This window comes from Scyliorhinus torazame, chromosome 4 (assembly GCF_047496885.1).
Source record: "Scyliorhinus torazame isolate Kashiwa2021f chromosome 4, sScyTor2.1, whole genome shotgun sequence".
Lineage (NCBI taxonomy): Eukaryota > Metazoa > Chordata > Chondrichthyes > Carcharhiniformes > Scyliorhinidae > Scyliorhinus > Scyliorhinus torazame.
The window spans coordinates 341235761-341259052 of record NC_092710.1 but is presented as its reverse complement, the minus strand read 5'-3'; the positions used below and the strand labels follow the sequence as shown (position 1 = coordinate 341259052).

The following is a 23292-nucleotide window of genomic DNA, read 5'->3' as shown; positions in this document are numbered from 1 at the left end:
ACATTAGGGTACAGGGTTGGTGGCTAGCGGCTGACATTAGGGCACAGGGTTGGTGGCCAGTGGCTGACATTAGGGTACAGGGTTGGTGGCCAGTGGCTGACATTAGGGTACAGAGTTGGTGGCCAGTGGCTGACATTAGGGTACAGAGTTGTTGGCCAGTAGCTGACATTAGGGTACAGGGTTGGTGGCTAGCGGCTGACATTAGGGTACAGGGTTGGTGGCCAGTGGCTGACATTAGGGTACAGGGTTGGTGGCCAGTGGCTGACATTAGGGTACAGGGATGAAGCTAGCGGCTGACATTAGGGTACAGGGTTGGTGGCCAGTGGCTGACATTAGGGTACAGGGTTGGTGGCTAGTAGCTGACATTAGGGTACAGGGTTGGTGGCCAGTGGCTGACATTAGGGTAAAGGGTTGGTGGCCAGTAGCTGACATTAGGGTACAGGGTTTTAGGCAAGTGGCTGACATTAGGGTACAGGGTTGGAGGCAAGTGGCTGACATTAGGGTACAGGGTTGGTGGCTAGCTGCAGATATTAGGGTACAGGGTTGGTGGCCACCAGCTGACATTAGGTACAGGGTTGGTGGCCAGTAGCTGACATTAGGGTACAGGCGTTGGTGGCTAGTAGCTGACATTAGGGTACAGGGTTGGAGGCAAGTGGCTGACATTAGGGTACAGAGTTGGTGGCCACCAGCTGACATTAGGTACAGAGTTGGTGGCCAGTAGCTGACATTAGGGTACAGGGTTGGTGGCTAGCGGCTGACATTAGGGTACAGGGTTGGTGGCTAGCGGCTGACATTAGGGCACAGGGTTGGTGGCTAGCGGCTGACATTTGGGTACAGGGTTGGTGGCCAGTGGCTGACATTCGGGTACAGGGTTGGTGGTCAGCGGCTGACATTAGGGTACAGGGTTGGTGGCCAGTGGCTGACATTAGGGTACAGAGTTGGTGGCCAGTAGCTGACATTAGGGTACAAGGTTGGTGGCTAGCGGCTGACATTAGGGTACAGGTTTGGTGGCTAGCGGCTGACATTAGGATACAGGGTTGGTGGTCAGTGGCTGACATTAGGGTACAGGGTTGGTGGCTAGTAGCTGACATTAGGGTACAGGGTTGGTGGCCAGCAGCTGACATTAGGGTACAGGGTTGGTGGCGAGTAGCTGACATTAGGGTACAGGGTTGGTGGCCAGTAGCTGACATTAGGGTACAGGGTTGGTGGCCAGTAGCTGACATTAGGATACAGGGTTGGTGGTCAGTGGCTGACATTAGGGTACAGGGTTGGTGGCCAGCAGCTGACATTAGGGTACAGGGTTGGTGGCTAGCGGCTGACATTAGGGCACAGGGTTGGTGGCTAGCGGCTGACATTAGGGTACAGGGTTGGTGGCCAGTGGCTGACATTAGGGTACAGGGTTGGTGGTCAGCGGCTGTCTTTAGGGTACAGGGTTGGTGGCCAGTGGCTGACATTAGGGTACAGAGTTGGTGGCCAGTAGCTGACATTAGGGTACAAGGTTGGTGGCTAGCGGCTGACATTAGGGTACAGGTTTGGTGGCTAGCGGCTGACATTAGGATACAGGGTTGGTGGCCAGTGGCTGACATTAGGGTACAGGGTTGGTGGCCAGTAGCTGACTTTTGGGTACAAGGTTGGTGGCCAGTAGCTGACATGAGGGTACAGGGTTGGTGGCCAGTGGCTGACATTAGGGTACAGGGTTGGTGGCCAGTAGCTGACATAAGGGTACAAGGTCGGTGGCTAGTGGGTGACATTAGGGTACAGGGTTGGCGGCTAGCTGCTGACATTAGGGTACAGGGTTGGTGGCCAGTGGCTGACATTAGGGTACAGGGTTGGAGGCAAGTGGCTGACATTAGGGTACAGGGTTGGTGGCCAGTGGCTGACATTAGGGTACAGGGTTGGTGGCCAGTGGCTGACATTAGGGTACAGGGTTGGTGGCTAGCTGCAGATATTAGGGTACAGGGTTGGTGGCCACCAGCTGACATTAGGTACAGGGTTGGTGGCCAGTAGCTGACATTAGGGTACAGGCGTTGGTGGCTAGTAGCTGACATTAGGGTACAGGGTTGGAGGCAAGTGGCTGACATTAGGGTACAGGGTTGGTGGCCAGTAGCTGACATTAGGTACAGAGTTGGTGGCCAGTAGCTGACATTAGGGTACAGGGTTGGAGGCAAGTGGCTGACATTAGGGTACAGAGTTGGTGGCCACCAGCTGACATTAGGTACAGAGTTGGTGGCCAGTAGCTGACATTAGGGTACAGGGTTGGAGGCAAGTGGCTGACATTAGGGTACAGAGTTGGTGGCCACCAGCTGACATTAGGTACAGAGTTGGTGGCCAGTAGCTGACATTAGGGTACAGGTTTGGTGGCGAGCGGCTGACATTAGGATACAGGGTTGGTGGCCAGTAGCTGACATTAGGGTACAGGGTTGGTGGTCAGTGGCTGACATTAGGGTACAGGGTTGGTGGCCAGTGGCTGACATTAGGGTACAGAGTTGGTGGCCAGTAGCTGACATTAGGGTACAGGGTTGGTGGCTAACAGCTGACATTAGTGTACAGGGTTGGTGGCCAGTGGCTGACATTAGGGTACAGGGTTGGTGGCCAGTGGCTGACATTAGGGTACAGGGATGAAGCTAGCGGCTGACTTTAGGGTACAGGGTTGGTGGCCAGTGGCTGACATTAGGGTACAGGGTTGGTGGCCAGTGGCTGACATTAGGGTACATGGTTGGTGGCCAGTGGCTGACTTTAGGGTACAGGGTTGGTGGCCAGTAGCTGACATTAGGGTACAGGGTAGGTGGCCACCAGCTGACATTAGGGTACAGGGTTGGTGGCTAGTAGCTGACATTAGGGTACAGGGTTGGTGGCCAGTGGCTGACATTAGGGTACAGGGTTGGTGGCGAGTAGCTGACATTAGGGTACAGGGTTGGTGGATAGTAGCTGACATTAGGGTACAGGGTTGATGGCCACCAGCTGACATTAGGGTACAGGGTTGGTGGCTAGCGGCTGACATTAGGGTACAGGGTTGGTGGCTAGCGGCTGACATTAGGGTACAGGGTTGGTGGCTAGCGGCTGACATTAGGGTACAGGGTTGGTGGCCAGTGGCTGACATTAGGGTACAGGGTTGGAGGCAAGTGGCTGACATTAGGGTACAGGGTTGGTGGCCAGTGGCTGACATTAGGGTACAGGGATGGTGGCCAGTGGCTGACATTAGGGTACAGGGTTGGAGGCAAGTGGCTGACATTAGGGTACAGGGTTGGTGGCCAGTGGCTGACATTAGGGTACAGGGTTGGTGGCCAGTGGCTGACATTAGGGTACAGGGTTGGAGGCAAGTGGCTGACATTAGGGTACAGGGTTGGTGGCTAGCTGCAGATATTAGGGTACAGGGTTGGTGGCCACCAGCTGACATTAGGTACAGGGTTGGTGGCCAGTAGCTGACATTAGGGTACAGGCGTTGGTGGCTAGTAGCTGACATTAGGGTACAAGGTTGGTGGCTAGCGGCTGACATTAGGGTACAGGGTTGGTGGCTAGCGGCTGACATTAGGATACAGGGTTGGTGGTCAGTGGCTGACATTAGGGTACAGGGTTGGTGGTCAGTAGCTGACATTAGGGTACAGGGTTGGTGGCCAGTAGCTGACATTAGGGTACAGGGTTGGTGGCCAGTGGCTGACATTAGGGTACAGGGTTGGTGGCCAGTAGCTGACTTTAGGGTACAGGGTTGGTGGCCAGTAGCTGACATAAGGGTACAAGGTCGGTGGCTAGTGGGTGACATTAGGTACAGGGTTGGTGGCCAGTAGCTGACATTAAGGTACGGGGTTGGTGGCCAGTGGCTGACATTAGGGTACAGGGTTGGTGGCCAGTGGCTGACATTAGGGTACAGGGTTGGTGGCCAGTGGCTGACATTAGGGTACAGGGTTGGAGGCAAGTGGCTGACATTAGGGTACAGGGTTGGTGGCCAGTGGCTGACATTAGGGTACAGGGTTGGTGGCCAGTGGCTGACATTAGGGTACAGGGTTGGAGGCAAGTGGCTGACATTAGGGTACAGGGTTGGTGGCCAGTGGCTGACATTAGGGTACAGGGTTGGTGGCCAGTGGCTGACATTAGGGTACAGGGTTGGAGGCAAGTGGCTGACATTAGGGTACAGGGTTGGTGGCTAGCTGCAGATATTAGGGTACAGGGTTGGTGGCCACCAGCTGACATTAGGTACAGGGTTGGTGGCCAGTAGCTGACATTAGGGTACAGGCGTTGGTGGCTAGTAGCTGACATTAGGGTACAGGGTTGGAGGCAAGTGGCTGACATTAGGGTACAGAGTTGGTGGCCACCAGCTGACATTAGGTACAGAGTTGGTGGCCAGTAGCTGACATTAGGGTACAGGGTTGGTGGCTAGCGGCTGACATTAGGGTACAGGGTTGGTGGCTAGCGGCTGACATTAGGGCACAGGGTTGGTGGCTAGCGGCTGACATTAGGGTACATGGTTGGTGGCCAGTGGCTGACATTAGGGTACAGGGTTGCTGGTCAGCGGCTGACATTAGGGTACAGGGTTGGTGGCCAGTGGCTGACATTAGGGTACAGGGTTGGTGGCCAGTAGCTGACATTAGGGTACAAGGTTGGTGGCTAGCGGCTGACATTAGGGTACAGGGTTGGTGGCTAGCGGCTGACATTAGGATACAGGGTTGGTGGTCAGTGGCTGACATTAGGGTACAGGGTTGGTGGCCAGTAGCTGACATTAGGGTACAGGGTTGGTGGCTAGTGGGTGACATTAGGGTACAGGTTTGGCGGCTAGCTGCTGACATTAGGGTACAGGGTTGGTGGCTAGCTGCTGACATTAGGGTACAGGGTTGGTGGCCAGTGGCTGACATTAGGGTACAGGGTTGGTGGCCAGTAGCTGACATTAGGGTACAGGGTTGGTGGCCAGTGGCTGACATTAGGGTACAGGGTTGGTGGCCAGTGGCTGACATTAGGGTACAGGGTTGGAGGCAAGTGGCTGACATTAGGGTACAGGGTTGGTGGCCAGTGGCTGACATTAGGGTACAGGGTTGGTGGCTAGTAGCTGACATTAGGGTACAGGGTTGGAGGCAAGTGGCTGACATTAGGGTATAGGGTTGGAGGCAAGTGGCTGACATTAGGGTACAGGGTTGGTGGCTAGCTGCAGATATTAGGGTACAGGGTTGGTGGCCACCAGCTGACATTAGGTACAGGGTTGGTGGCCAGTAGCTGACATTAGGGTCCAGGGTTGGAGGCAAGTGGCTGACATTAGGGTACAGGGTTGGTGGCTAGCGGCTGGCATTAGGGCACAGGGTTGGTGGCTAGCGGCTGACATTAGGGTACAGGGTTGGTGGCTGACGGCTGACATTAGGGCACAGGGTTGGTGGCTAGCGGCTGACATTAGGGTACAGGGTTGGTGGTCAGTGGCTGACATTAGGGTACAGGGTTGGTGGCCAGTAGCTGACATTAGGGTACAGGGTTGGTGGCCAGTGGCTGACATTAGGGTACAGGGTTGGTGGCCAGTAGCTGACTTTAGGGTACAAGGTTGGTGGCCAGTAGCTGACATTAGGGTACAGGGTTGGTGGCCAGTGGCTGACATTAGGGTACAGGGTTGGTGGCCAGTAGCTGACATAAGGGTACACGGTCGGTGGCTAGTGGGTGACATTAGGTACAGGGTTGGCGGCAAGCTGCTGACATTAGGGTACAGGGTTGGTGGCCAGTGGCTGACATTAGGATACAGGGTTGGTGGCCAGTGGCTGACATTAGGGTACAGGGTTGGAGGCAAGTGGCTGACATTAGGGTCCAGGGTTGGTGGCCAGTGGCTGACATTAGGGTACAGGGTTGGTGGCCAGTGGCTGACATTAGGGTACAGGGTTGGTGGCTAGCTGCAGATATTACGGTACAGGGTTGGTGGCCACCAGCTGACATTAGGTATAGGGTTGGTGGCCAGTAGCTGACATTAGGGTACAGGCGTTGGTGGCTAGTAGCTGACATTAGGGTACAGGGTTGGTGGCCAGTAGCTGACATTAGGTACAGAGTTGGTGGCCAGTAGCTGACATTAGGGTACAGGGTTGGAGGCAAGTGGCTGACATTAGGGTACAGAGTTGGTGGCCACCAGCTGACATTAGGTACAGAGTTGGTGGCCAGTAGCTGACATTAGGGTACAGGGTTGGTGGCTAGCGGCTGACATTAGGGTACAGGGTTGGTGGCCAGTGGCTGACATTAGGGTACAGGGTTGGTGGCCAGTGGCTGACATTAGGGTACAGAGTTGGTGGCCAGTGGCTGACATTAGGGTACAGAGTTGTTGGCCAGTAGCTGACATTAGGGTACAGGGTTGGTGGCTAGCGGCTGACATTAGGGTACAGGGTTGGTGGCCAGTGGCTGACATTAGGGTACAGGGTTGGTGGCCAGTGGCTGACATTAGGGTACAGGGATGAAGCTAGCGGCTGACATTAGGGTACAGGGTTGGTGGCCAGTGGCTGACATTAGGGTACAGGGTTGGTGGCTAGTAGCTGACATTAGGGTACAGGGTTGGTGGCCAGTGGCTGACATTAGGGTACAGGGTTGGTGGCCAGTAGCTGACATTAGGGTACAGGGTTGGTGGCCAGTAGCTGACATAAGGGTACAAGGTCGGTGGCTAGTGGGTGACATTAGGGTACAGGGTTGGTGGCTAGCTGCTGACATTAGGGTACCGGGTTGGTGGCCAGTGGCTGACATTAGGATACAGGGTTGGTGGCCAGTGGCTGACATTAGGGTACAGGGTTGGAGGCAAGTGGCTGACATTTCGGTACAGGGTTGGTGGCTAGTAGCTGACATCAGGGTACAGGGTTGGGGGCCAGTAGCTGACATTAGGGTCCAGGGTTGGTGGCCAGCAGCTGACATTAGGGTACAGGGTTGGCGGCCAGTGGCTGACATTAGGGTACAGGGTTGGTGGCCAGTAGCTGACATTAGGGTACAGGGTTGGTGGCCAGTGGCTGACATTAGGGTACAGGGTTGGTGGCCAGTGGCTGACATTAGGGTACAGGGTTGGAGGCAAGTGGCTGACATTAGGGTACAGGGTTGGTGGCCAGTGGCTGACATTAGGGTACAGGGTTGGTGGCTAGCTGCAGATATTAGGGTACAGGGTTGGTGGCCACCAGCTGACATTAGGTACAGGGTTGGTGGCCAGTAGCTGACATTAGGGTCCAGGGTTGGAGGCAAGTGGCTGACATTAGGGTACAGGGTTGGTGGCTAGCGGCTGACATTAGGGCACAGGGTTGGTGGCTAGCGGCTGACATTAGGGTACAGGGTTGGTGGCTGACGGCTGACATCAGGGCACAGGGTTGGTGGCTAGCGGCTGACATTAGGGTACAGGGTTGGTGGCCAGTGGCTGACATTAGGGTACAGGGTTGGTGGTCAGCGGCTGACATTAGGGTACAGGGTTGGTGGCCAGTGGCTGACATTAGGGTACAAGGTTGGTGGCTAGCGGCTGACATTAGGGTACAGGGTTGGTGGCTAGCGGCTGACATTAGGGTACAGGGTTGGTGGTCAGTGGCTGACATTAGGGTACAGGGTTGGTGGCCAGTAGCTGACATTAGGGTACAGGGTCGGTGGCCAGTGGCTGACATTAGGGTACAGGGTTGGTGGCCAGTAGCTGACTTTAGGGTACAGGGTTGGTGGCCAGTGGCTGACATTAGGGTGCAGGGTTGGTGGCCAGTAGCTGACATAAGGGTACACGGTCGGTGGCTAGTGGGTGACATTAGGGTACAGGGTTGGCGGCTAGCTGCTGACATTAGGGTACAGGGTTGGTGGCCAGTGGCTGACATTAGGATACAGGGTTGGTGGCCAGTGGCTGACATTAGGGTACAGGGTTGGAGGCAAGTGGCTGACATTAGGGTACAGGGTTGGTGGCCAGTGGCTGACATTAGGGTACAGGGTTGGTGGCCAGTGGCTGACATTAGGGTACAGGGTTGGTGGCTAGCTGCAGATATTACGGTACAGGGTTGGTGGCCACCAGCTGACATTAGGTATAGGGTTGGTGGCCAGTAGCTGACATTAGGGTACAGGCGTTGGTGGCTAGTAGCTGACATTAGGGTACAGGGTTGGTGGCCAGTAGCTGACATTAGGGTACAGGGTTGGAGGCAAGTGGCTGACATTAGGGTACAGAGTTGGTGGCCACCAGCTGACATTAGGTACAGAGTTGGTGGCCAGTAGCTGACATTAGGGTACAGGGTTGGTGGCTAGCGGCTGACATTAGGGTACAGGGTTGGTGGCTAGCGGCTGACATTAGGGCACAGGGTTGGTGGCCAGTGGCTGACATTAGGGTACAGGGTTGGTGGCCAGTGGCTGACATTAGGGTACAGGGATGAAGCTAGCGGCTGACATTAGGGTACAGGGTTGGTGGCCAGTGGCTGACATTAGGGTACAGGGTTGGTGGCCAGTGGCTGACATTAGGGTACAGAGTTGGTGGCCAGTGGCTGACATTAGGGTACAGAGTTGTTGGCCAGTAGCTGACATTAGGGTACAGGGTTGGTGGCTAGCGGCTGACATTAGGGTACAGGGTTGGTGGCCAGTGGCTGACATTAGGGTACAGGGTTGGTGGCCAGTGGCTGACATTAGGGTACAGGGATGAAGCTAGCGGCTGACATTAGGGTACAGGGTTGGTGGCCAGTGGCTGACATTAGGGTACAGGGTTGGTGGCTAGTAGCTGACATTAGGGTACAGGGTTGGTGGCCAGTGGCTGACATTAGGGTACAGGGTTGGTGGCCAGTAGCCGACATTAGGGTACAGGGTTGGTGGCCAGTAGCTGACATAAGGGTACAAGGTCGGTGGCTAGTGGCTGACATTTCGGTACAGGGTTGGTGGCTAGTAGCTGACATCAGGGTACAGGGTTGGGGGCCAGTAGCTGACATTAGGGTCCAGGGTTGGTGGCCAGCAGCTGACATTAGGGTACAGGGTTGGCGGCCACCAGCTGACATTAGGTACAGGGTTGGTGGCCAGTAGCTGACATTAAGGTACGGGGTTGGTGGCCAGTGGCTGACATTAGGGTACAGGGTTGGTGGCCAGTGGCTGACATTAGGGTACAGGGTTGGTGGCCAGTGGCTGACATTAGGGTACAGGGTTGGAGGCAAGTGGCTGACATTAGGGTACAGGGTTGGTGGCCAGTGGCTGACATTAGGGTACAGGGTTGGTGGCCAGTGGCTGACATTAGGGTACAGGGTTGGAGGCAAGTGGCTGACATTAGGGTACAGGGTTGGTGGCCAGTGGCTGACATTAGGGTACAGGGTTGGTGGCCAGTGGCTGACATTAGGGTACAGGGTTGGAGGCAAGTGGCTGACATTAGGGTACAGGGTTGGTGGCTAGCTGCAGATATTAGGGTACAGGGTTGGTGGCCACCAGCTGACATTAGGTACAGGGTTGGTGGCCAGTAGCTGACATTAGGGTACAGGCGTTGGTGGCTAGTAGCTGACATTAGGGTACAGGGTTGGAGGCAAGTGGCTGACATTAGGGTACAGAGTTGGTGGCCACCAGCTGACATTAGGTACAGAGTTGGTGGCCAGTAGCTGACATTAGGGTACAGGGTTGGTGGCTAGCGGCTGACATTAGGGTACAGGGTTGGTGGCTAGCGGCTGACATTAGGGCACAGGGTTGGTGGCTAGCGGCTGACATTAGGGTACAGGGTTGGTGGCCAGTGGCTGACATTAGGGTACAGGGTTGGTGGTCAGCGGCTGACATTAGGGTACAGGGTTGGTGGCCAGTGGCTGACATTAGGGTACAGAGTTGGTGGCCAGTAGCTGACATTAGGGTACAAGGTTGGTGGCTAGCGGCTGACATTAGGGTACAGGGTTGGTGGCTAGCGGCTGACATTAGGATACAGGGTTGGTGGTCAGTGGCTGACATTAGGGTACAGGGTTGGTGGCCAGTAGCTGACATTAGGGTACAGGGTTGGTGGCCAGTGGCTGACATTAGGGTACAGGGTTGGTGGCCAGTAGCTGACTTTAGGGTACAGGGTTGGTGGCCAGTGGCTGACATTAGGGTACAGGGTTGGTGGCCAGTAGCTGACATTACGCTACAGGGTTGGTGGCCAGTGGCTGACATTAGGGTACAGGGTTCGTGGCTAGTGGGTGACATTAGGGTACAGGTTTGGCGGCTAGCTGCTGACATTAGGGTACAGGGTTGGTGGCTAGCTGCTGACATTAGGGTACAGGGTTGGTGGCCAGTGGCTGACATTAGGGTACAGGGTTGGTGGCCAGTAGCTGACATTAGGGTACAGGGTTGGTGGCCAGTGGCTGACATTAGGGTACAGGGTTGGTGGCCAGTGGCTGACATTAGGGTACAGGGTTGGAGGCAAGTGGCTGACATTAGGGTACAGGGTTGGTGGCCAGTGGCTGACATTAGGGTACAGGGTTGGTGGCTAGTAGCTGACATTAGGGTACAGGGTTGGAGGCAAGTGGCTGACATTAGGGTATAGGGTTGGAGGCAAGTGGCTGACATTAGGGTACAGGGTTGGTGGCTAGCTGCAGATATTAGGGTACAGGGTTGGTGGCCACCAGCTGACATTAGGTACAGGGTTGGTGGCCAGTAGCTGACATTAGGGTCCAGGGTTGGAGGCAAGTGGCTGACATTAGGGTACAGGGTTGGTGGCTAGCGGCTGACATTAGGGCACAGGGTTGGTGGCTAGCGGCTGACATTAGGGTACAGGGTTGGTGGCTGACGGCTGACATTAGGGCACAGGGTTGGTGGCTAGCGGCTGACATTAGGGTACAGGGTTGGTGGCCAGTGGCTGACATTAGGGTACAGGGTTGGTAGTCAGCGGCTGACATTAGGGTACAGGGTTGGTGGCCAGTGGCTGACATTAGGGTACAAGGTTGGTGGCTAGCGGCTGACATTAGGGTACAGGGTTGGTGGCTAGCGGCTGACATTAGGGTACAGGGTTGGTGGTCAGTGGCTGACATTAGGGTACAGGGTTGGTGGCCAGTAGCTGACATTAGGGTACAGGGTTGGTGGCCAGTGGCTGACATTAGGGTACAGGGTTGGTGGCCAGTAGCTGACTTTAGGGTACAAGGTTGGTGGCCAGTAGCTGACATTAGGGTACAGGGTTGGTGGCCAGTGGCTGACATTAGGGTACAGGGTTGGTGGCCAGTAGCTGACATAAGGGTACAAGGTCGGTGGCTAGTGGGTGACATTAGGGTACAGGGTTGGTGGCCAGTGGCTGACATTAGGGTACAGGGTTGGAGGCAAGTGGCTGACATTAGGGTACAGGGTTGGTGGCCAGTGGCTGACATTAGGGTACAGGGTTGGTGGCTAGTAGCTGACATTAGGGTACAGGGTTGGAGGCAAGTGGCTGACATTAGGGTATAGGGTTGGAGGCAAGTGGCTGACATTAGGGTACAGGGTTGGTGGCTAGCTGCAGATATTAGGGTACAGGGTTGGTGGCCACCAGCTGACATTAGGTACAGGGTTGGTGGCCAGTAGCTGACATTAGGGTCCAGGGTTGGAGGCAAGTGGCTGACATTAGGGTACAGGGTTGGTGGCTAGCGGCTGACATTAGGGCACAGGGTTGGTGGCTAGCGGCTGACATTAGGGTACAGGGTTGGTGGCTGACGGCTGACATTAGGGCACAGGGTTGGTGGCTCGCGGCTGACATTAGGGTACAGGGTTGGTGGCCAGTGGCTGACATTAGGGTACAGGGTTGGTGGTCAGCGGCTGACATTAGGCTACAGGGTTGGTGGCCAGTGGCTGACATTAGGGTACAGGGTTGGTGGCTAGCGGCTGACATTAGGGTACAGGGTTGGTGGCTAGCGGCTGACATTAGGGTACAGAGTTGGTGGTCAGTGGCTGACATTAGGGTACAGGGTTGGTGGCCAGTAGCTGACATTAGGGTACAGGGTTGGTGGCCAGTGGCTGACATTAGGGTACAGGGTTGGTGGCCAGTAGCTGACTTTCGGGTACAAGGTTGGTGGCCAGTAGCTGACATTAGGGTACAGGGTTGGTGGCCAGTGGCTGACATTAGGGTACAGGGTTGGTGGCCAGTAGCTGACATAAGGGTACAAGGTCGGTGGCTAGTGGGTGACATTAGGCTACAGGGTTGGCGGCTAGCTGCTGACATTAGGGTACAGGGTTGGTGGCCAGTGGCTGACATTAGGATACAGGGTTGGTGGCCAGTGGCTGACATTAGGGTACAGGGTTGGAGGCAAGTGGCTGACATTAGGGTACAGGGTTGGTGGCCAGTGGCTGACATTAGGGTACAGGGTTGGTGGCCAGTGGCTGACATTAGGGTACAGGGTTGGTGGCTAGCTGCAGATATTAGGGTACAGGGTTGGTGGCCACCAGCTGACATTAGGTATAGGGTCGGTGGCCAGTAGCTGACATTAGGGTACAGGCGTTGGTGGCTAGTAGCTGACATTAGGGCACAGGGTTGGTGGCTAGCGGCTGACATTTGGGTACAGGGTTGGTGGCCAGTGGCTGACATTAGGGTACAGGGTTGGTGGTCAGCGGCTGACATTAGGGTACAGGGTTGGTGGCCAGTGGCTGACATTAGGGTACAGAGTTGGTGGCCAGTAGCTGACATTAGGGTACAAGGTTGGTGGCTAGCGGCTGACATTAGGGTACAGGTTTGGTGGCTAGCGGCTGACATTAGGATACAGGGTTGGTGGTCAGTGGCTGACATTAGGGTACAGGGTTGGTGGCTAGCGGCTGACATTAGGGCACAGGGTTGGTGGCTAGCGGCTGACATTAGGGTACAGGGTTGGTGGCCAGTGGCTGACATTAGGGTACAGGGTTGGTGGTCAGCAGCTGACATTAGGGTACAGGGTTGGTGGCCAGTGGCTGACATTAGGGTACAGAGTTGGTGGCCAGTAGCTGACATTAGGGTACAAGGTTGGTGGCTAGCGGCTGACATTAGGGTACAGGGTTGGTGGCTAGCGGCTGACATTAGGATACAGGGTTGGTGGTCAGTGGCTGACATTAGGGTACAGGGTTGGTGGCCAGTAGCTGACATTAGGGTACAGGGTTGGTGGCCAGTGGCTGACATTAGGGTACAGGGTTGGTGGCCAGTAGCTGACTTTAGGGTACAGGGTTGGTGGCCAGTGGCTGACATTAGGGTACAGGGTTGGTGGCCAGTAGCTGACATTACGCTACAGGGTTGGTGGCCAGTGGCTGACATTAGGGTACAGGGTTCGTGGCTAGTGGGTGACATTAGGGTACAGCTTTGGCGGCTAGCTGCTGACATTAGGGTACAGGGTTGGTGGCTAGCTGCTGACATTAGGGTACAGGGTTGGTGGCCAGTGGCTGACATTAGGGTACAGGGTTGGTGGCCAGTAGCTGACATTAGGGTACAGGGTTGGTGGCCAGTGGCTGACATTAGGGTACAGGGTTGGTGGCCAGTGGCTGACATTAGGGTACAGGGTTGGAGGCAAGTGGCTGACATTAGGGTACAGGGTTGGTGGCCAGTGGCTGACATTAGGGTACAGGGTTGGTGGCTAGTAGCTGACATTAGGGTACAGGGTTGGAGGCAAGTGGCTGACATTAGGGTATAGGGTTGGAGGCAAGTGGCTGACATTAGGGTACAGGGTTGGTGGCTAGCTGCAGATATTAGGGTACAGGGTTGGTGGCCACCAGCTGACATTAGGTACAGGGTTGGTGGCCAGTAGCTGACATTAGGGTCCAGGGTTGGAGGCAAGTGGCTGACATTAGGGTACAGGGTTGGTGGCTAGCGGCTGACATTAGGGCACAGGGTTGGTGGCTAGCGGCTGACATTAGGGTACAGGGTTGGTGGCTGACGGCTGACATTAGGGCACAGGGTTGGTGGCTAGCGGCTGACATTAGGGTACAGGGTTGGTGGCCAGTGGCTGACATTAGGGTACAGGGTTGGTAGTCAGCGGCTGACATTAGGGTACAGGGTTGGTGGCCAGTGGCTGACATTAGGGTACAAGGTTGGTGGCTAGCGGCTGACATTAGGGTACAGGGTTGGTGGCTAGCGGCTGACATTAGGGTACAGGGTTGGTGGTCAGTGGCTGACATTAGGGTACAGGGTTGGTGGCCAGTAGCTGACATTAGGGTACAGGGTTGGTGGCCAGTGGCTGACATTAGGGTACAGGGTTGGTGGCCAGTAGCTGACTTTAGGGTACAAGGTTGGTGGCCAGTAGCTGACATTAGGGTACAGGGTTGGTGGCCAGTGGCTGACATTAGGGTACAGGGTTGGTGGCCAGTAGCTGACATAAGGGTACAAGGTCGGTGGCTAGTGGGTGACATTAGGGTACAGGGTTGGTGGCCAGTGGCTGACATTAGGGTACAGGGTTGGAGGCAAGTGGCTGACATTAGGGTACAGGGTTGGTGGCCAGTGGCTGACATTAGGGTACAGGGTTGGTGGCTAGTAGCTGACATTAGGGTACAGGGTTGGAGGCAAGTGGCTGACATTAGGGTATAGGGTTGGAGGCAAGTGGCTGACATTAGGGTACAGGGTTGGTGGCTAGCTGCAGATATTAGGGTACAGGGTTGGTGGCCACCAGCTGACATTAGGTACAGGGTTGGTGGCCAGTAGCTGACATTAGGGTCCAGGGTTGGAGGCAAGTGGCTGACATTAGGGTACAGGGTTGGTGGCTAGCGGCTGACATTAGGGCACAGGGTTGGTGGCTAGCGGCTGACATTAGGGTACAGGGTTGGTGGCTGACGGCTGACATTAGGGCACAGGGTTGGTGGCTCGCGGCTGACATTAGGGTACAGGGTTGGTGGCCAGTGGCTGACATTAGGGTACAGGGTTGGTGGTCAGCGGCTGACATTAGGCTACAGGGTTGGTGGCCAGTGGCTGACATTAGGGTACAGGGTTGGTGGCTAGCGGCTGACATTAGGGTACAGGGTTGGTGGCTAGCGGCTGACATTAGGGTACAGAGTTGGTGGTCAGTGGCTGACATTAGGGTACAGGGTTGGTGGCCAGTAGCTGACATTAGGGTACAGGGTTGGTGGCCAGTGGCTGACATTAGGGTACAGGGTTGGTGGCCAGTAGCTGACTTTCGGGTACAAGGTTGGTGGCCAGTAGCTGACATTAGGGTACAGGGTTGGTGGCCAGTGGCTGACATTAGGGTACAGGGTTGGTGGCCAGTAGCTGACATAAGGGTACAAGGTCGGTGGCTAGTGGGTGACATTAGGCTACAGGGTTGGCGGCTAGCTGCTGACATTAGGGTACAGGGTTGGTGGCCAGTGGCTGACATTAGGATACAGGGTTGGTGGCCAGTGGCTGACATTAGGGTACAGGGTTGGAGGCAAGTGGCTGACATTAGGGTACAGGGTTGGTGGCCAGTGGCTGACATTAGGGTACAGGGTTGGTGGCCAGTGGCTGACATTAGGGTACAGGGTTGGTGGCTAGCTGCAGATATTAGGGTACAGGGTTGGTGGCCACCAGCTGACATTAGGTATAGGGTCGGTGGCCAGTAGCTGACATTAGGGTACAGGCGTTGGTGGCTAGTAGCTGACATTAGGGCACAGGGTTGGTGGCTAGCGGCTGACATTTGGGTACAGGGTTGGTGGCCAGTGGCTGACATTAGGGTACAGGGTTGGTGGTCAGCGGCTGACATTAGGGTACAGGGTTGGTGGCCAGTGGCTGACATTAGGGTACAGAGTTGGTGGCCAGTAGCTGACATTAGGGTACAAGGTTGGTGGCTAGCGGCTGACATTAGGGTACAGGTTTGGTGGCTAGCGGCTGACATTAGGATACAGGGTTGGTGGTCAGTGGCTGACATTAGGGTACAGGGTTGGTGGCTAGTAGCTGACATTAGGGTACAGGGTTGGTGGCCAGCAGCTGACATTAGGGTACAGGGTTGGTGGCCAGCAGCTGACATTAGGGTACAGGGTTGGTGGCCAGTAGCTGACATTAGGGTACAGGGTTGGTGGCCAGTAGCTGACATTAGGATACAGGGTTGGTGGTCAGTGGCTGACATTAGGATACAGGGTTGGTGGCCAGCAGCTGACATTAGGGTACAGGGTTGGTGGCTAGCGGCTGACATTAGGGCACAGGGTTGGTGGCTAGCGGCTGACATTAGGGTACAGGGTTGGTGGCCAGTGGCTGACATTAGGGTACAGGGTTGGTCGTCAGCGGCTGACATTAGGGTACAGGGTTGGTGGCCAGTGGCTGACATTAGGGTACAGAGTTGGTGGCCAGTAGCTGACATTAGGGTACAAGGTTGGTGGCTAGCGGCTGACATTAGGGTACAGGTTTGGTGGCTAGCGGCTGACATTAGGATACAGGGTTGGTGGCCAGTGGCTGACATTAGGGTACAGGGTTGGTGGCCAGTAGCTGACTTTTGGGTACAAGGTTGGTGGCCAGTAGCTGACATTAGGGTACAGGGTTGGTGGCCAGTGGCTGACATTAGGGTACAGGGTTGGTGGCCAGTAGCTGACATAAGGGTACAAGGTCGGTGGCTAGTGGGTGACATTAGGGTACAGGGTTGGCGGCTAGCTGCTGACATTAGGGTACAGGGTTGGTGGCCAGTGGCTGACATTAGGATACAGGGTTGGTGGCCAGTAGCTGACATTAGGGTACAGGGTTGGTGGCCAGTGGCTGACATTAGGGTACAGGGTTGGAGGCAAGTGGCTGACATTAGGGTACAGGGTTGTTGGCCAGTGGCTGACATTAGGGTACAGGGTTGGTGGCCAGTGGCTGACATTAGGGTACAGGGTTGGTGGCTAGCTGCAGATATTAGGGTACAGGGTTGGTGGCCACCAGCTGACATTAGGTACAGGGTTGGTGGCCAGTAGCTGACATTAGGGTACAGGCGTTGGTGGCTAGTAGCTGACATTAGGGTACAGGGTTGGAGGCAAGTGGCTGACATTAGGGTACAGGGTTGGTGGCCAGTAGCTGACATTAGGTACAGAGTTGGTGGCCAGTAGCTGACATTAGGGTACAGGGTTGGAGGCAAGTGGCTGACATTAGGGTACAGAGTTGGTGGCCACCAGCTGACATTAGGTACAGAGTTGGTGGCCAGTAGCTGACATTAGGGTACAGGGTTGGAGGCAAGTGGCTGACATTAGGGTACAGAGTTGGTGGCCACCAGCTGACATTAGGTACAGAGTTGGTGGCCAGTAGCTGACATTAGGGTACAGGGTTGGTGGCTAGCGGCTGACATTAGGATACAGGGTTGGTGGCCAGTAGCTGACATTAGGGTACAGGGTTGGTGGCTAGCGGCTGACATTAGGGTACAGGGTTGGTGGCCAGTGGCTGACATTAGGGTACAGGGTTGGTGGCCAGTGGCTGACATTAGGGTACAGGGATGAAGCTAGCGGCTGACTTTAGGGTACAGGGTTGGTGGCCAGTGGCTGACATTAGGGTACAGGGTTGGTGGCCAGTGGCTGACATTAGGGTACATGGTTGGTGGCCAGTGGCTGACTTTAGGGTACAGGGTTGGTGGCCAGTAGCTGACATTAGGGTACAGGGTAGGTGGCCACCAGCTGACATTAGGGTACAGGGTTGGTGGCTAGTAGCTGACATTAGGATACAGGGTTGGTGGCCAGTGGCTGACATTAGGGTACAGGGTTGGTGGCGAGTAGCTGACATTAGGGTACAGGGTTGGTGGATAGTTGCTGACATTAGGGTACAGGGTTGATGGCCACCAGCTGACATTAGGGTACAGGGTTGGTGGCTAGCGGCTGACATTAGGGTACAGGGTTGGTGGCTAGCGGCTGACATTAGGGTACAGGGTTGGTGGCTAGTGGCTGACATTAGGGTACAGGGTTGGTGGCCAGTAGCTGACATTAGGGTACAGGGTTGGTGGCTAGCGGCTGACATTAGGGTACAGGGTTGGTGGCTAGCGGCTGACATTAGGGTACAGGGTTGGTGGCTAGTGGCTGACATTAGGGTACAGGGTTGGTGGCCAGTAGCTGACATTAGGGTACAGGGTTGGTGGCTAGCGGCTGACATTAGGGTACAGGGTTGGTGGCCAGTGGCTGACATTAGGGTACAGAGTTGGTGGCCAGTAGCTGACATTAGGGTACAAGGTTGGTGGCTAGCGGCTGACATTAGGGTACAGGGTTGGTGGCCAGTAGCTGACATTAGGGTACAGGGTTGGTGGCTAGCGGCTGACATTAGGGTACAGGGTTGGTGGCCAGTAGCTGACATTAGGGTACAGGGTTGGTGGCTAGCGGCTGACATTAGGGTACAGAGTTGGTGGCCAGTAGCTGACATTAGGGTACAGGGTTGGTGGCTAGCGGCTGACATTAGGGTACAGGGTTGGTGGCTAGCGGCTGACATTAGGGTACAGGTTTGGTGGCTAGCGGCTGACATTAGGGTACAGGGTTGGTGGCCAGTAGCTGACATTAGGGTACAGGGTTGGTGGCTAGCGGCTGACATTAGGGTACAGAGTTGGTGGCCAGTAGCTGACATTAGGGTACAGTGTTGGTGGCTAGCGGCTGACATTAGGGTACAGGGTTGGTGGATAGCAGCTGACATTAGGGTACAGGGTTGGTGGCCAGTAGCTGACATTAGGGTACAGCGTTGGTGGCTGGTTGCTATGGAGCATTCACCAGTAAAATGCCACAAATTAACATGTTTAAAGAATTTGCTGATATTCGCTGTAAATGTGTCCTTCACCTCTATCCTGCTCCGACATCCACCTACGAATTTGACATTGCTTACAGAACTCACTAACATCCGCAGTCCATTTGCCTTTCGTCATTTTGAACCTTTCAAGTGCGTAAAGGAAGGAGGAAGGAAAGAAAAGGACAAGAATGCATTCTGGTCCATAATGCTGAATGTGTTTCCCCAGTGGATATACACTTCGCACCAAGTCCAGTTCATAATCAACATGCTGCTCATTGTCTTTCAATTATTGCTCTGTACATCAAACGCTTAGAAAAAAACTTTACCGTGATGAGTTATGGATGATGGAATTATCAAATAGCCATTCTTGTGTGGGGAGAGGTGTAGCTGTGAACTGACAGTGAAACAGGGCATCCTCCTTCTTATTGACAATCTGGTCCTGAGGCCGGATTACAGGTTGCGGAAAACTGGCATCTAAAAAATAGTGACAAATAAAACTTATAACACATCAAGCATAAGTTGGTCATCTGTTACTATTTCATTTATACGGGTCACAGAAAAGTGACTTCTCCCAACCTCTGCATCAGTATTTGGACATATTACCTTGCATGAAAACCTAGCTGGCTGCAAGAACAAGATGTGGGAATGCAATCTAAACGGGAGTACAACAAGCATACACGAACATAGGATCTTAGAGATCCAGGTACATTTGGCATTAAACCTCTTCTCACAGTTGCCACCCACAAATCTAATCGGATGCAGAACATAAGCGTGAGGGGTACAGAATTACAATACACCAGTGAATTAGACTATTATAGTCAGACAGACACTAGTCCAACTTCATTTAGAATAATGCATTCAGTTTTGGACCCAATAAATTAGGTAAGAAATACCAGTTTTGCAGAGTCCAGCAATGATTCACTAGAACTATATCTGGGACAAAGTGACTTAAGAATGAGGGGAGATCAAATTGAGGAAGACATGATGATAAAAGGTATGGATAAAGTAGACTTGGAGTGGATGCTTCTCTTTTGGGGCATTCTAGAACAAGAGGTCATAGTCTCAGGATAAGAGGCAACAAACTTAAAACAGAGTTGAGGAGAAACTACTTCTCCCAAAGGGTTGTGAATCTGTGGAATTCGCTACCCCAGAGTGTGGTGGATGCTGGAACAGTGAGTAAATGTCAAGAGTTAGACAGATTTTTAACTGGTAATGAGTTGAAGGGTTATGAAGAGCGGGCACGACGGTGGAATTAAAGCCAGGATGAGATCAGCCGTGATCGAATGGTGGAGCAGACTCGATGGGCCAAATGGTCCTATATATTATGAACATATGAAGTAGAGGAAAATCTGGAAAAATAGGGCTGTATGCAATGGACTGTGATGTTCTGACAAAGGCACTTAACACAAATAAAGGATAATTGGCAGATAATTAGAGAAAGACTGTTATCTCCAGTATCTCAAACAGAATAGAGAATAAAGTTAACTGACAAAGCAATTCTACATTCAAGTTCACTGTGAAAGCAGAATGTAATGTCCTATGCCACCACAGTCACAGAATCAATTCAATGTTGAAAAGGGAGGTACAGCATGGGTCCGAATGGCAGAGTGGGCAGAAAATTGGAATTATGTATAGAGCTGGAATGGCTAACAAAAAAACTGAGCAAGATCAATAGTTCAAGTCCCTATTCAGGGTTCGCAAGTAACACATGGATTTTCCTTCTTTCTCTGCTTTCATGTGCAATGAAGGAGTTTTTGAAGATTTAAACCATTTAGAATTTTAAGCATTGCGATGCCACATGGTTAACAAAGGTAGGTAGGAGGTAGGTAGGAGGAGGAATTAAGTGTCAGGTTCACAAAACCCTGGGCAAGACTTCAGGAGGCTATACTGACCTGGAACAGACCCCCAACCAAACGTTTGCAACTGAGAAACAACAGATTTTAAAATGAACCTATTTGCTACCGTAACAAGACTAAAGTTCAGCCCGTTTGTCAGATTCACTGCTGGAGTGTTTTTCATGCTTCAAGCATGTCGTGCAAATGTCAATCACTCTGTCAGTGAGGCTAAAAGGAACTGCATCAGATAATTACTTTGACGAATGCATGGAAGGAGGAAAAATCCTGGAAGCAGGCAAATCCATCCAGAACTTTCACCCTTGGCAAATAAAGCAGTCATGCTTCTTTGCATAATCATGTCCCTTGGCACAGCGAGCACAGTGTCACAGCTAATCAAGCAGGATTCCAATATAGTACTTTCACCCTTTAACCTGGTCGGATTATATCATTATGAATTCATCTGCATCAGATTTAACATCCAATTTTATACAGTAACTGAATATTGAGGATAAGACGGAATTTATTCCAAAGTACTTGTCCACTTCCCTCCACCCACCAAGCTTAATCTACGTATGGTTCATTTTAGATATTACCTTACTTAACAGATCAATCTTTATTTGCAATCTGAACAAATGTCTCATGCTGTTTAATGAATCACAATCAAGCACCATCTTCCCCTCATCATATCAGCTTTGTGGAAAGTGTCACTGGACAACAGATCGGCACCCCATCCACAAACATTTACTCCCTCTGTACTGCAGGAACTCATCAAGGCACCTTCGACAGCACCTTCCAAACCCACAACTGCTACCAGCTAGAAACATTAGGGCAGAAGTCACATGGAGTGGCACTGCTGCCTCAATCCCGGCCCCGGGTCACTGTCCATGTGGAGTTTGCACATTCTCTCCACGTCTGCATAGCCCAAAGATGTGCAGGGTAGGTGAATTGGCAACGCTAAAATTGCCCCTTAATTGAAAAAAAAAAAGAATTGGGCACTCTAACTTTTTCTTAAAAAGACACATGGAAATACCACCACATGGAAGCCACTCACCATCCTGACTTGGAAATATGTCGCCGTTCCTTCACAGTTGCTGAGACTAAATCCTGGAAATCCTTCCCTAACAGCACTGTGGATGTACCTACACATCAGGAGCTGCAACGGTTCACAAAGACAGCTCACCACCTTCTCAAGGGCAATTAGGAATGGACAATAAATGCTTGCCTGGCCAACGATGCCCACATTCCATGAATGAATTAAAAATAAATCTCCTCATAAAGCTCGAGTGGCTTGGAGCCAAGTCGAGCTCTATTGATTGTCCATCAGCACCAAGAAACTCAGCATAACCAGGAACTTAATTTGCAAACTTCGACAATAACACTGGAAACATTATACAACATGTTTAGTCACAAAATTCCAATAAAGCCGCCCCATTTAACTAATAATCGGATACAGTGTTACTGTATACGTTTTGCACATGTCTATTTTTCCAACTGTGTAGAGTACAACTACCTAAGGAAATATATTGCGTGCAAGGACACAATGCCCATAGGAGCTGAGCTTTAATGACTGCTCCAAACATAACCTTAGTTAATTAGGTCACAAAGGGACAATTAAAACATTGCCAAAGTGATCAAATTAACCAGCAGCAAACTTCAACCTATAAAAAGGCACAATCATTAAGAATGGCCAAAATATTTCCCTGGAATAAATAATTGCCACGGACCATTATAGAACGTAAAGACCTGAATGGGAGCAGAATAAACTCCACCTGCTTTTCTCAGTCGCTTTCAACTAAATGTAAAGAGAACACATTCATTCTATCGATAATCCGGGAAAGCTGGAGATATTCAAAGATGCAGTTTTGAGGGTTTGTTGCTGCTTTGACTACACCTTGGGTGGAATTCCCGGACCGTCAGTTTCCAAAGCTCGAGGTCTATGCAGCTGGCAGCTTGAAATTGGTGCTTATCCAAGTGCTGAGCACATAAGCATCACAGGGTACAACACGGCTTCTTCATTTGGAGATGATAATTTTAGCACCCGACCACACACGATGTGAAGTATAAATAAAAACAGAAAATGCTGGCAGCCTCGGTGGAGAGAAATATTGATAGGCCTTTGTCAGAACTGGAGAAATATTAGAAATCTAACAGATTTTAAACAAGGGTAGAGTCAGGGTAATTGGTGGGGATGGGTGAAGAATTGAAGGAAAGGATTTTGGTAGGGTGGAAGGCAGGAGAGGTTAAATGACAAAAGGACGATGATGCAAAAGAAGAGTATTGGGTCACCAAAAAAAAAAAAGAGAAAAAGGCTATTACTGATCTGAAATTGTTGAACTCAAGGTTGAGTCCGGAAGGCCGTGAAGCGCCTAGCTGAAAAATGAGGTGCTGTTCCTATAGTTTCATTGGAACTATGTAGGCAGCTAAAGATAGAGAATTCGGAATGGAAGTCGAGTGGAGGATAAAGCAGCTTGTATGAACAGAGTGCAGCACGGTGGCGTAGTGGTTAGCATTGCTGCCTCAAGGTGCCTAGAACCAGGCTTCGACCCAGGGAAATGTGGAGTTTGCACATTCTCCCAGTGTCTCACCCCCACAACCCAAAGATGTGCTGGATAGGTGGATTGGCTACACTAAATTACCTCTTAATTGGGAAATAAAGAATTGGGTACTCTACTGAACATGTGCAGTTGGTATCATTGTAGAAATGCAGTTTTCAATTTAAATCACTAAAATCACAATGTTGCATCTGCACAAGGACTGAATTCTATTGAAATCAATCACAAAGATGCAAAACACTGCAATGCATCACAGAATAACAGCACAAAAGGAAGTCCACCAATCAGCTGAATCTATTTGAACTCTTGAGAACTGATAAAAAAGGACGTTTCCTGTGTGATGTGTCACAAAGTGCAGAAATGGGGATTCACAACGACTAAATTGCAGAGTTACTTGAATCTGATTGCACAGCAATTCAAGGAA

At 52.5% G+C, this 23292-nt stretch overlaps 1 protein-coding gene across 1 annotated transcript in view; it reads right to left on the bottom strand.

The window, feature by feature from the left end:
• Positions 1-23292, bottom strand: part of LOC140411186 (inactive tyrosine-protein kinase 7-like) — a 473753-nt gene that overhangs the window by 217433 nt on the left and 233028 nt on the right. Inside the window, exon 5 of the mRNA XM_072500275.1 lies at positions 18808-18955. Within this exon, the coding sequence (XP_072356376.1) occupies positions 18808-18955 (148 nt within the window). The remainder of the gene's footprint in view (positions 1-18807; positions 18956-23292) is intronic.